The sequence below is a fragment of the Xiphophorus couchianus genome, chromosome 4 (genome assembly GCF_001444195.1).
Source record: "Xiphophorus couchianus chromosome 4, X_couchianus-1.0, whole genome shotgun sequence".
Taxonomy (NCBI): Eukaryota; Metazoa; Chordata; class Actinopteri; order Cyprinodontiformes; family Poeciliidae; genus Xiphophorus; species Xiphophorus couchianus.
In genome coordinates this window covers 31,395,955-31,410,781 of record NC_040231.1, presented here as the reverse complement: position 1 = coordinate 31,410,781, position 14,827 = coordinate 31,395,955, and the positions used below count along the sequence as shown (strand labels likewise).

General features: G+C 40.3%; 1 protein-coding gene and 1 long non-coding RNA gene across 6 annotated transcripts in view; one reads left to right on the top strand and one right to left on the bottom strand.

Annotated features, from left to right (window-relative positions):
* The first annotated feature begins 4,535 nt into the window (after positions 1-4,535).
* Positions 4,536-11,864, top strand: LOC114142756 (uncharacterized). Its single transcript, XR_003595100.1, has 2 exons — positions 4,536-7,965; positions 10,759-11,864. It is a non-coding gene; the product is annotated as an uncharacterized LOC114142756 (long non-coding RNA).
* The window catches only part of LOC114142754 (MTSS1-like protein), a 73,089-nt gene continuing 66,137 nt past the window's right edge, over positions 7,876-14,827 (bottom strand). For all 5 annotated transcript variants that reach the window (XM_028014201.1, XM_028014200.1, XM_028014199.1 and 2 more), the window contains one exon: positions 7,876-14,436. In XM_028014201.1, coding sequence (XP_027870002.1) covers positions 13,568-14,436 — 869 coding nt within the window. In that variant the 3' untranslated portion in view covers positions 7,876-13,567. The remainder of the gene's footprint in view (positions 14,437-14,827) is intronic.

The following is a 14,827-nucleotide window of genomic DNA, read 5'->3' as shown; positions in this document are numbered from 1 at the left end:
CTCTCATCAGAACAAAGCTGAGTTACTGGAAACGATCAGATCATGAATAAGTTCCACAAAGATCATCCTAATAATATTGGTAACTGATGCGACCGCGGCGAATGTGTATTTCAAAGGGCAGAAACTTCCTTAGGATTGTTCATTAAAACAGCCAAGTCTTTTCCTTCTGATCCATTTGCACCGTTATTGTACGCCTTTATCATTTCTTTGATCTTGGAGAAGAAACAAAATCATCACGAACACGTTGCTCACTGTTACCATCTCAGAAACACAGAGACGAGTGGAAGGAAATGCAGGGTTTTCTTTTTTAACATCACGTGTACTTGACACACTTTGCACTTCAAAATAAAACAAGTAACAGATAAAAAAAATAATAAATACTCTATACATAATTAGCAGTTATTATTATATCCATGTTAACCAGCAAATGTTGCGAGACTTAGTTCTGAATAGATGTCAGAAATGTAAAATTGTCTCACAAAAACAAGTGTTAAGTAAATATTCACTGAACTGGACTTTAAGCTAAATATTTAGCTGGCTAGCTAAACATTTAGCTTGCCAATTAAATATGTAGCTAGGTAGCTAAATATTTAGCTTGACGCTAAGTGCTTAGCTTGCTAACTAAATATTTAATTTGGAGTTAAATATTTTGTTTTAAATATGACATTTCTAAATGAATGAATAATATGGTGAAAATATAACTTTAAATATGGCACCCCACACCAAACTGACAAATAGGTCCATGTCGAGTTGTATGTATGTATGTTTTCATTATTATTATCACTATCAGAACTTTTTGTTTAGGTTACACGTCTTGTCGTATTCTAGCCCTTAGCATCTCTTTTTCTGTCTCCTTATCATCATTTTCTCCCCATTTTCAGCATCACATTCTGATAATATGAGCATAAACACATCATTTTCTGTCCATTTACTGACAGCAACTATTTATGCAGTCTGTCATCTTACAAAGTGCAGTATGCTTGGAGTGGCTATCATATAGCTAGCAGAGTGTCAGGTGTTAAAGTTTAATCCGACGTTAGAACGTAAACAGTTTGTACCGGGAATTAGATGATCTTTCAACTGATCATGATAACCAGGCAGCCTTGTTCAGGGTGTTTAGCTGAGCATTACATTACTGTGAAGATAATGCTGAAGTATTTGGTGTTGAAGAGTGTGATTGTGTTTTGTGAAAAATAAAACTTAAAAACTCATCCTGACAAGTTTTGGAGAGCTGAAACTGAATTAAAAGTTGAGGCTGGGTGAGTGAACCTCAACTTTTAACTGAGTCAGTGACTCCTGTCAGTGAATACGACTCGCCTTTTACAGCTGAGCGTTTTAGCTGCGTTACCAGTCTTCAGCCACTCTGAAACAGGAGCATGAATATAAAGGTGTCACTATTTGAAGAATTGTTGACAGTCAACAAAATCTTCCAACACAGATGTCAAACTTAAATTAATCGAAAGTTCATAAAATAGTCAAGTAAAGTGGTGCTTTAGAATTTAAATGGAAAAATTAATTTAGGGGAAGTTAATTGTGCTAAACTTACATACCTATTGTGTTTGTTTGGCACATTCGCCAAATCCTACAATCTCTAATCTGACACCTCTGCATTTTTGTCAACATTTAATGAAGAAGGAACGTCAGCTCAGTGTCTTCTTCTGAGGTTTTCATGCTTCTTCCTTCAGTGGTACTTGGTGCAGCGCCACCACAGGCGAGGGGGAGAACAGGTTTTTCAAAGGATTTGGTTTCTTTGACACAGTGCGGTGTGAAAGAGAACAGCACCAGCTGAAAATGTAACAAATGTCGAAATTTTGTTGAAAATGTTCAAACAGTACCAGTATGCTGTGTCTAGGGCAACACTGGTGGACATGGTTAAAGAGCTCTCTCCCCTCACGTCCATTTGTCAATATTTTGACCTCCAAAAGCACATACAGCTCCCATGATGCAACACAGCTGACATCCTGATTAGAATAAGATGTGAATTCAGCAGCTGATTAGGTGCGTAATGATACACAGCAGTCACGGTTCAGTATGGGTATGGGACAAGAGCAAAAAGAAACAAATACTAAATGCTGCACAGCGTCTTAGGACAGCTGTGCAGCATTCACATGCTCTTAGCTGTGATAGCGGTTCTGTCGCCAAGCTTAAAACTTTGCCATTCAACGGAACAGACAACGTCTCTCACTTCATATGCATCCCTGCTTCCTGTATGCACAAATACATTCAGGGGCAAACATTTCCTCAAAAGGGGCAATGCCTCACTCTCTGTTTGAAGCTGCCGACTTCGAATGCAGAACGTCTTCCGTCAGATTAATTGTGGCCTATACACTTTTAATTAAATGTCTGTGTGTGGCTCGATGCTGGTGATGTGGGAATAGGTGTTAAGTACAAGAAGTGTGTCCTTGTTCTGTCTTTGACGTTTAATCAAGACAAGCCGACAGGATTTGGTGGAGCAAACCCAGAGACGATTCAGTGATTCTCAGCAGACGATAGCCGGCAGCATCTTTTGTGATGGAAACCAATCAGTAACCTGCAGAAAACCCTAATAAAGGGTCATGAAAAGCCCGTCGTGTGTGAGACGCTCGACTCGCTTGCTCTGAATGGAGGATCTTGTTTGATTATTTTTATTCATAGAATTAGAAAATTTCATTTTCTAAACAAAAAATAAAATAAAAATTGGAACTGAGGACGTCCTTGTGTTTCTGGAGGATGTGAAGCCTGGTTGCCTGGATCTCTGGTGAGCATCGAACTTCCTTTGACTCTGGTGTGTTGTAGGGAAAGACTTGGGCGCCCCCTATGGGCAAACAAAAAAACTGCCTTTATTTAAGTTGTTTTACCTTAATATGCCTATTTCACATGTTCTCTCTTGAATCAGGAGAGAAAGTTAATTTTACGATTTGTCCTGGATGTAGAACTGAAATATTAAGTTGTTTTTGTTACCTCTGTAAATGGGATAATAATAAACCCTGCATTGTTCATCTTCAAGTTTACTTGATTCTCAAAGTGGTGCTACAGCCTGTTCATATTGCTACTATTGTGCAAGCTTGATCTTCTTTAAATATTAAAACATATCAAAGGTTATTAAGTCATTATTTACAGAGAAATCTGGTACAGAAGGAGATTAAATCCTAAATCAAAGTCTGTTCTTCACTAGACCTGGAGAAAGCAACCTTTTCCAAGAAACTGATGGTTTGTTAAAATATAGTTATTATTATTCTTAAATTGAATCCATCTTCTTTTTTTTCTTTGGTACAGCTAATTACAGCTAATTAGTCATATTTTGGCACGAGAGCTAATCTGTGAATTTCAACTGAGCTTTCTAGTGTTTCCAGCTCCGCTTCTTGTAAACACACTTATTCCAAAAAAAAAAAGCATAAAAGCTAATTTATCATCATCAGTAGCCTCATCAGGGGCATCTGCATTTGCCGAGTTGCCATTATGAAAACATTTAATTATCAGAGAAACGCTGAGATGAAATAACACGGAGGTCCAGCTGAAAATTCATCGTTCTTCTTTGGACACACTGCTGTCGCCATATGTTTCATTCCACTGCAGCATCCTTAATCTCAGAAATGTCTCCATCTGTTTCAAGGTCGTTGATGCTGATGGTGCCGTGGTAACGGAGGAGGGAGAAGAAAACACACAACGTCACAACAGGGTTAGAGCAGTTTGGGGCTTTTCATTATAGTTTCGTTTTATTTCATTGTGATTTGTTATCTGTTTAATACAAATAGTTTTAATTTGATTTTAGAGTGTGATTTACTGGTTTTTATTAGTTAAATATTGTTTCGTTTTCATTAGTAGTTTTAGGTTTTGTCATACTAAAATTAACCAAAGTATTGTATAGTAATTATGCTTACATCCATTAGGTTATGAATTCTCAACAGAAGATGCCATTTTCAAAAAGAATGGATTCAGTTATTCAACAACAACTGACTGCAGTTTTCTCCCAACTTTTCCTGTCGCCATTTTGCGCACTAGCATAGCGCCACCAGGTGGAGTGTGGAGTAATTTAGCGACAGTTGGTGTGTGGGGGGTAAAAAAATCACTTTCAATCAGTTCAAAAGACTAATGGATAGATTCATCAACAGTAAAATAAAGGTTATTATATCTATAATTTCACTAGGTTTTAGGTATTCTTATAAATGCATGTCGTGGTTCTAGTTAGATATAGTGTTTCCCTTTTAATTACTGTTTTTATTTATTTCAGTTAATTTTTTCCCCTCAAATTTCAGTTTTTGTTATTTCATAGGTTTTAGTTAACTATGATAACTTTGTATTACCGAACCCGGCCAGTTCTTAGTGTCGCTCTGTAAAAGGTGTATACATTCGTCTTGTTTTGTCAGAAGTGAGACGCTTTTACAAGCCATTATCAAAGGTACTTTAGATATTTTAGCTATCAGTCTTCAGTATTAAAGTAACATCCTGACTGTAAAATAAAAACCGGGTCTAAAATGTCATAAAAAATCTAGAATAAGAGCTGTATCTGAGCTGCAATGGTGAGAAAACAGGAACAACAAACAGAGTTCATAGTTTCAGCTGTGTTATGTTTTATTTCTGTCCTTTTCTGTAAGTGATAACACTAACAACATTTTGTTCAACATTTGCTTTGCTGTAGCCCTGGCTACACACACACACACACACACACGCTTTCTTCACCAATGTATAAAACCAACTAGTTTCTACAACTTCTGAATCCGATTTATACCGTAACGAGTAATCTGATTCTTTGACTCAAATAGAAACCAAGATGCCTCACACACACACTTCCACACACACACACACACACATACTACTGCTAGACAGTTTAGGAGCTTTGCTGTGAATTACTGAATGATAGGACCAGTTCTACACAGCAGCACACAGTTTAAGTACAACTTTTATTAATACTGGAATCATCACAGTGCATTTTGTTACATTAGCAGTGACTGAACAGAAAAAGGGTCACTTTTACAAAAAAAAGGAAGACAGGAAAAAAAAGAAAAGGTAATATCAGTGACAAAGAGAAAAACAACCTTAAAAATCAATGAACAATAAATTAAAAGGAACATCAGAGGAAACGCAGGGAGACAAAACCACAGTGACTACTGGAGGGTAAGAAGGAGGTTAAATGATCGGGTGGAAACATCGAGTAAGCAGGTTTTCACTCGGGTCACAGTGTTCAGCGTGAACTAAGTGGCCCCCGTAGAAAATGTCTCCATGGCGACTTGGGCACAGATTTCTCTAGAGTTCAGATCTTCTTCTCGTTCAAGAAGGAACAAGAGAGCAAGAGTGACTACTGAGACGTTGAGAAAAGACAGCAAGACATTCACTTTAGTTACAGCGACAGTGGCACCTGGAGGCCCGTTTGGCTACTTGGTTGTGGATGTTTGATGGGAACTTACAGAGCGTTACATCATGAGCCCCCTAGAGGACATCAGTGAACCCTTATGCGGCCACTGAGGATCTACCTTTGTCATGTTCACCTCAAATGAGTGTCTAGCAGTGTGTGTGCGTGTCTGTGGGTGTGTGTTGGATTTGTTGAGTGTGGGACTTCAAGAAGGATTGACAGATTGTGTGTGGGAAGTGGAAAGGAAGAACAGTAGGGGTTTTAACCACGTGTCCTTGAGGAGCACGAAAACTCTTTCTCACACACACACACACACACACACCCCTACGCACGCAGCATTTTATATAGCTTAGGCAGATGGCTTAAGAAGCAGGAAGTGCCCAAGAATTTCATGATGCTTCTTTTAGTCTCACTCGGAACACAAAGCGACCTGCGGGATTGTGGACGAGCGCTGCAACGTCTTCGTTTGGACTAGCTACGTGATGAGCAGCGTCGCTTCAAAATGTACTTGTCCACACGTCTGTGTGTTCATGAAACCCACAAATTACCGGACACAAACGTTGACCCCCCAGATCTTTTGCAGTTGAGTTCCTCACAGCGGAAATCTTTCAGCAACCTAAAGGTCTCCGATTCCATGAGGGAGATTTAGGAAAGTGTTAATATAACAACAAATCTCAGCTACTGCAGCTTTAATCTGGAAAAATGTAATAAAATCTGCTTCAGTTCAGGAGGGTCTGCGGGGAAAACACTGGATGGAGAACGCAGGGTGGAATCAGAAACAACAAGAGGCCCAGGACCAGGCGCTCTGCAGTGTTAATTAACCCTCACAACAATAGTTCTCTCTTATTTCAACAATACTAGTCATGTCTGCAAATATGTTAAACAACAAATATAAAGGAAGTATTTGGACATTTTTAAAATTTCTCCAGGAATCAGATCAGATCAGGTCAGATGTCTGACCAAATTTTATTTGTTTCGGGGTTATGGGTCAACTCTACCCTCATTAGGTAGGAACCACATCTAGGAGATCAGGACAAGCCTATGTTATAGTTGGCAAAGTGGCAGTTTTTTAAATTTATTTTTATTAAGTTTTGGGTGTCACATGGTCTTATAGCAGCAGTCTCTCTTTCCCCACGTGGACGAGGCAGATAGAAGTCATTTTTCCAAAACTCGAACGTTTCGGGAGAGCGACTGTTTTTCTCATTTGCAGGTATTTATAGCGGCCAGGATCAATGAAATTAAACAATTCACTTCAGGTCCTGCAGGACGTTTTAGTGCTGGATTTGGTTGGAGATCGATTTAAAGTTTCCATGCCAACATGTGAAGTAAACTAACACTAGTGGTGGTTAATCCAGTGATTACAAAATGTAATTTAATTCATTAAAATGACAAATTATCCGTCAAAAATAGATATTTTAATGCATGTTGACGTTGAGGCCTCTCAGAGTTCAGCAGCATGCGTTGCTGCTTGCACTTTTGAGTTTTGTTGGGTTTTTTTTAGCATGGAAGCTCACCAGAAAAAAAACAATAAAAGAAAAAAATCATATAAAGTTGCTTTTGATCTGCTGCCAAGAAACGTCTCAAAAAACCTGATCAAAATTAATTAAAATGTAATCTAGCATAGAGATGGAGCGTTGGGCGCCCATCTGCTTGCCTGGAAAAAAGCTCCCGTTAGCACATCCACCAGCCCCGTTACCCCCGTTAGCAATTCCAACTCATACAACAGCCCACCCAGGACGCGTTAGCCACCGCAGCACACAAGGCCCACAATTTGCACCTGTGCACACATGCAAACCAACAGGAAGTTAATAGACATAGAGGGGATTTGGGTGAGGAATGAATGAGGAGGGGAGAATAAACTGAGCACAGAGCAAGTATCCGCAGCGGGCGTAGGTGGAAATTAAGACTTCATCAGAATTATTTTTCATTAGCTCTAATAGACTGAGAGGCACAGAGAGACCAACTACGGTCTCTACACCAACTACGGTGTTTTGGTTCTCCCGTCAACCACCAAGCACTGTTTTGTTTTTGTTTTTTTAACTTGTCTGCTGGGTGTAACCGATGTACGGACGGAGACGAGGGCTCAGGAAATGATGGGAGGTTACGGGATGAAAGACCTTAACATGGCAGAAAAGAAACACATCCGCCTGCTTTAGCTTGCCAAAGAGTGCTAAGAGCATTTTGAGAGTGTATGCTGAGTGTGTGAGGCCATGTGGGAGCATGCATGTTGGCACAATATTCCTTTATGTTCCTTCCTATGTAGCTTTGACCGTTGGCTGGTTGGCTTGCTGTTATTTACATGGCGACTCAGAAAATGACAAAACTGGAGCAAAAATCAATTCAGCATGTTGACACAGACAGGTCAGCGCAAAATAACCCATCAAAGAAAAAACATGATTTCCTTGGATTCCCTTAGGGGTGTATTTAGATCTTGTGGAATAAGAACCTGTGATATTACACCAACATGACTTTGATGTCATCAAAGTCTGGCTGTGTAGACATTATCCAGTTAACAACATCTGGATAAGTAGGCTTATTTTATTTTGTATGTAAAATGAACGTTCTATTTTGTTTGACACTTTTAATTTGAAGCAATAGAGGAAGTAGTTCTTGAGCTATATTGTGTTTGACAAAGTGTGTGTGTGTGTGGGGGGGGGGGGGGGGGGGGGTGCAGCCCACTGCACTACTTTTAAATAACTCCTGACAGCATTTTGGATAATTCAAAGAAAAAGAAACACTAGAGAGAAAGTGACAGATTAAGTCGGCCTGCGAGCAAAATCTGATGGGGAGAGGAAAAAAAAGAGGCATAAATTAGCCACAAGGGAAAGACAAAAGCCCCAAACAAGCTTTAACAGGTCACGAAATCTTCAGCCAGTAGTTGGTAAATCCCCTGCTCAATTTTTTTTACACTCATTGGATCAGGAAAATAATAATTAAACATTTCCAACCTAATAATGGAAGCGTCCCGAGCTGGAACCTCCCTGTTGTGCCAGATGTGGCGCAGCTGCGTGAAGTTAGGCTAGCTTGCTCCATCCCACTAGTCTACTGAATGTTCATTGTGTTTTTATGTTTTCTGAAACTATTATTCTGAGAGCTAAATCGACTATGAAGTGGCATCAGTTTCTTCTGAAACATGTTAGTACTTTTAATTGGAATTGAAGTTGTTTATTCCTCCTTCACGGACAATATACAAATGTTTTGCTAGCGCTGCAAGAATACCAACACTGGGTAACCATTAGCAACTAACAACGCCTGCATCTTGTCTGGGCTAAACTAAAGGGCTGTGTAGCCCGTTAGTTAAACATGGCACACAGCCTAATGAATCCAGGCTGTGTGCACTCAGCTCTACTTTAAATTTTATTTTTCAGATTATTTAGAGCACTAAATTGTCAATTAGCTGTAAAATTAGATCACCTCGCCTCATTTAGTATTTCAGGGGGAAAGTGAGTGCTCCTCTTGTTAAACCAGGTCCTTGTGAAAAATAACAAAATCAAAACAGTTTTGCGAATGAGTTATTTGTAAGTTCATAAAAAGCTAACAAATGATGTAACACATTATTTTTTTATGTGGATTATTTTCCCCCCAAATGGTTTTTAAAAATAACCCCTCAAAGAACAACAGGTGGAAACATTTAGTAGATATTGCAGGAGCTTTAAGAAATGTTCAAATCCAAACTATACTCTGTGGAAGAACTTTAAGAGGGTAATGATAATTATGGTGAGGTGTTTTAATGGATCAAACCCACAGTGAAACAACATAGTAAATGGAAACTCAGGTAGACGGAGCTTAAATTGCTGGCCTCTGATTTCCACTGGGCACTTATTGAAGTTTAACTCTGAAGCTCTGGGACTGATGTGGCCTTTATCTCTGCAGTACATCCATCATACGCATCTAGATGTGTAGCGACAGATCATCTAAAGACAGAAAAAAACCAACATATTTTTGCCTAAAATGACATATTTTGTGTAAACGGAATCAATCTGCTCTTGCCTTCATTCTCTCATTTAGTTGAGCAGCAAAGTGGGATAAAAACACCCATACTGTGACAAAGACATTAAAATGAAAGCAATAGGGAGAAAAACCCTCCTGGAAGCATTATTTGCTGTTAATTTCCAAAATGCAAAGGAACCTAATGAATGCGTAGGATAAAAAAATAAATGAGTGCTCATATTAATGCTTATGTTCAGATCACTGCTGGAGACATGTACAGACATGGTGATGAAAAGTTTATTAGCCTAGAGATGGACGGTCAGCCAAGGACACATCCAAACACACACTCAGTCTCGGCGCCTTACATCCATATGTCACACAGCTCAGTTAGTTTGTGTCACAACTGGACTTTTCGCCTCCTATTTTTACAATAATCAAAGCAAGGTCTAGTATTCCAACAGTAACAGTAGAAGGCAAAAGCAAATCTTTTTTTTTTTAAAGTAAACAAATGAGATATTTTCTAACATCCCTTTACACCAGATCTGTGCACCGGATTGTCTTTTAGAAGTACAGCACATACAGTTACATACGTATCGTATGAACAGGCAGTGAAATGCTCATTCCACACATCGTTCCCTCTTCCTGTCAACTTTAAAAGACTCGACCGTATCCTCCCAAACAGGCTCCACCTATTCTCAAATCTAAAAGATCAACCTTACATAATAACATAATGTTTTGTCCTGAGCTTAACCTAAGGATTGGCACAAAACTAAGCTGAACTGTGCTGGGCGCCTTGTTTCTTTGCTTGTTTTCTTTCTTTACGTTTGTTCTTTTCCATTGAGCACTGAGAATTTCTATGAGAGGACCTCAATGCCAACGCTTTCTCATATCTCATCTGGAACATATTTTGGCCAACTTTCTTGCGCTCTTAATTATAAAAAATAGCAAAGTAAATAATTTTTTTTCAATTCTTTAACTTTGACAAAAGGCTCATTCATTACAGTTGACCCCAAAAGTATTCACACCCCTGTTTAATTTAGAGCTCTTTTTTTTATTTAATCAAAAGTTTTCTTCTTATAGGAAATGTAAGACAGTTGTGAGCATGGCTAGTAAAAAAGCTAGGAGCGCTAACCCTACACGCTAATCATAAACTGCAGTTTCGCTACCACTACAGCACTACACCAACACGGTAGCAGAGGCTAATGCTAACGTGCTAACTTCAATTCAAATGACATCGGCCTTTGACAGACTACAACTCTAAAAAACTACTTGGGGGAACTAAACGCAATAAATGTTTTTAAAGTTAGCTGTAGTGCTAAACAAACTAAAAAAAATTGCTCTGTTATTAGCGCATTAGCGTAAGTGTGCCTACCATTGTTTACAGGAGTCTGAAAAGATAAAACAATGTGAAAGAAGTACCATTTTTGAATAACTAATCTCTTTTTATTTGTTTTATTGAAAAATGGCATAGTAAAAATTATTCATACCCTTATTGCCAGTGGGGGGAAAAAAAGATATTAAAAATACAGCAGTCCGACCATTCAAAGACTTCTGAGCAGCTTTTTTCACGCTTCCAATTGTACATTAAAAATTTATCTTTGGAAATGAGATTCAAGTGTTTGATATTGGAAGGCCTCTTTACCATCACCCTAATCTTTTGCTCCCTCCACAGAAGATCTATCAGATTCAAGTTGCGACTCTGGCAGGGCCATAATAAAATGTTAATATTACTTCCAGTGAGAACAAAAGTTAATTTTAAAAGATTGCTTTTACATCTACAGTAATTGGTGATGTACAGTACCTGTCCCAAAGTACCTACTAACAGATGACAGCAGAGCTAACATGTTGAGAAGAGAGAATAAAACCATAAACATTTGATGCCTTGGTGTTTATAACAGTGTCCACGTCGAATATCTTTCTACATGGCAATCATACCACTTTTTTATATATATATATAAAATTAAAATATATTTAATTATTCAAAACTGTCATCTTTTGAGAAATTTCTGTCTAACTTTCTATCAGAAACAAACTCTTTGGTTGAGTGGAACTAATGTGAAATCTGAATCTGCCAAGGGTGTGAATAATCAGAGACTCATTCTTACTTCAGACAGAACTACGCCGTTTTTAACAGTTACTTGTAATTACACTGCAGTGTTTAGCATCGAGGAACGTAAGTGACCCAGGTTCTGTTTTAAGATAGCGCTGGTTCAAAGTGTTTCATCCACTATTAAAAAATATATATACAGTTTCTCACAAATGAGCTGATATTTTTGTGTTGTGTTTGCGAGCTCATGGAAAACTGTGGGCATTCTAGAGGTCAGGTCAGCTTCTCTATGGTGTCAATATGAGATCAACTGAATTTTGAATGTCTCTCTTGTTTAACTTCTTTCAGGTTTTATTTCCACCCAATTACAATCACATTTGGCCATTTCTTTTTACTTGCACTCAAATGAAAAACATAAAGTGACGTGCCTTTCCTGAGATGGTGCTTTAACTGTTCCACTCGATGTGCTTTACAGTTTCGGAAGGTATTTTTCTATTTTAAAAGTCGTCAGATTTACAACTAGTTTTAAGGTAAAAGACAAAAAAAAACTAAACTGATTAAAAAAAAAAATTTCATATGGATGTTTTAGGCCTAAAACATATTTAAAAAAAAAAAATCATCTCACTCAGCAAAACATTGTATTTTTTCCCCCCAGTATGTCTTCAACCCTTAAAATACTCGTTCAGGCAAACTCTTCAATGTCATTCCCATCCCGCCTTAAAACCTGATCCATCTTCAGAAAATATTCATACATTTTCTCATTTAACCAATCACTCCAGTGCTAGCGGTCTTCTTCACATCCTCTTTACCTCTCACTGCCTTCTTCTACTTTAACGTATTAAATCATCTCCTTGGACTCAGTCGCTGCTTTCACTCCTCTTCCCCCTGCAGCACCCTTCCACACATACGGCATGACTACAGCAACATCTACTGGCTATTGTACAGACTCTACTCTCGTCAAAGTGCTTACAGTTTTTCTGTTTTCAAATTTTTTGTAATCCACTTCATTTAATAGAAAGAAACTGGGACAGAGAGAGAGAGAGAAAGAGAGAGAGAGGTGCATGAAAACCCCATGAATTCACAGTCGATGTGTAATTTAGCATTCCTGATGATTGCCTGAATGGGACAAAGGAGAATCTGCAATCCTCCGAATCCAACCGCTTCCTCGAAACGAGAAAATAAAACACATTTATTGCTCCATTTCTGATTTCACGTGGTTTTTTTTTGTTTGTTTTTTTTTCTCTCTGCTTCTAGAAAATATATATGAATATATCTATAGGCCTGGAATAGGTCTCGGAACTTCCCGTACAGTGGTAACAAGGTAAACGACGTCACGATATAAACGAGAAAATACGCACACGACACAGCAGAAAAAGAAAAGAATAAAGAAAAAAGCCCTGCCCTCGTTGGGTAACCGGCTGTCCCGCAGCAGAGCTCTACCCATCCCCTCTCTCACACACACAATCAACCACATATACCCACGCGCTCCATGTTACATTTTCCGAGATGCATACGAATGTACGCAGAAAGAGAGAGAGAGAGAGAGAGAGAGAGAGAGAGGGGAAGGGGCAACAAGTACGGCTCAATGCCAACACCGTTTTTTTTTTTTTACATCAGCGTGAACCAGAGTGGCCCTCTGGTTTGTTAGCTCCCCGTACTCGTGCCAAGCAGTTCGATGGCCTTTTTGGCACAGCGCGTCGTTGCTTAGACGACCTGGCTTCAGTTGATCGCGAGGCGATCTGAGTCCCCCACCTCTCTGTCTCTCTCTGGTCCTCAGCAGCCCCCTTCCGTCAGTCTTTCAAGTCGGATCGGTCAGCTGGGTTAGTCGAACAACAGGACAGGGAGACGGGTTCGGTGGCAAACAGAACAGAACCCAGCGCTCTTCTTTCTTTGCCTCCATTTATTTTCAACATCACTTTTCCTATGAGTCTCTCCGTCCCTGTCTGACGGTGTATAGAAGACAAACATGCGTTCAACACACAATAGTTATAGCGGCCTGCTAGGTCAACATGAAGTATTTCACTTGTACTCGTCAGCATCGGTTATGATTACTTATGTTATCGTTATATTAGACTGTATATCATTTACTCTAAAGGTGTCTTTAAACATTTTCTGTATGGATTTTCTTTTTCGTTTTTATTCATCCTCTGTTATGTTATGGTTATAACATGGTTATGTTTTCATGTAATCACTAGGTGGTTGGGTACTACCACACCAACATCTGACCTATCGACTGACAACCCTTCGCATTTTTCCGCTGATCACAATATACGGGGAGCTGAGCGGTCGTTGGAGACCGTTTTGCGAAGGCGAACTCCTCTCCTGATCGTGGTCAGCATGTCGCCGGACCCCTCGGCCCCTTCCGTCTGAGTTTCGCTCGGGCCACCTGGCGTTGGGGTTGGGTCATCTGGGAGAGCGGGGAAAGGGAACTGACCCTCACCAAGGGCGTGCGCGCTCGCTACCAACTCGCCGATCTTCTCCACCAAGCTGTGTCGGTTGGCCGCGATCATCTGCTCCTCCTCCGATCCGGCTGCTGAGCCCAACGCCATGCAGTGCTGCTGGGCATAGACCTCCAGCGCTGCCCCGGAGCCCCAGGCGGTGTTGGGCAGGCTGAGGCGCTTGGGTGATGCCTTCACATAATCGAGCCCTCCTTGGCCATCCTCGGCCCCGGTGAAGAACACACACTCTTCACTTCCCACTCTGACGGGGACGCTGCCTGCTTGCCCTCCCCCCGCGTAGCCACTTGCACCAGGTGAATGTGAGTCTGCGGGAACAGTGGGTGTTTTGACAGGCACAATGGGTGGTCGGATAGGGATGGGCCCTGCACTGGACAGTGTACGCCGCACCCCTGGTTTGGTTGATGGGGTTCGACGGATAGTAGCGGTGCCAGGAGTCCCTGATCCTGCTCCTCCACCAGCGCCACCTGGCTGTCCTGGTATCCCATGAACTCCTGGACCAAGGACCCCACTGGGCAGACCAGCTGTACTGGCTGGCCTTTTGGTCTGGATCATGCGCCTGTAGTTCTGGGCAATGTTGGAATGGCGAGGAATTGTAGAAGACTTGTCAAACTCTGCCTGTCCATCCGGGCCTTCGGTGTCTCCGTTTACAGAGTAGCAGTCGTAATCTGAACCTGTTATTGGTATGGGTGAGACAGAAAAAGAGAAAATTATGAAATTTTAGGTTATTCAGTATCTCTGGCACCCTGCAATCGGTGCTCCTCCAGACCCCTGATACGTTAAGTTTGGCCATCTTTACCACGAGGGTCTGTAAAGTCGCCCAGTCACCCAGAGGCAGGCCAGGATTCTGAGACTACACAAACTTTACTTGTGTGATGGCTAGTTCCTAATCAAAGGGTGGCGCCAACAGAACAATGGGCAAAGAAGAGAATCAGTAAAACCAGAGCAGAGGAAAGAAATTCACAGGAACACTTGTTTGGGAGACAGGAAAATGTTGCTGTTTATTTGGTCCGTTTTTTTCTTGGAAGCCCAGAAACATAAAACTAGGTTGAAGTAGAAATTTCT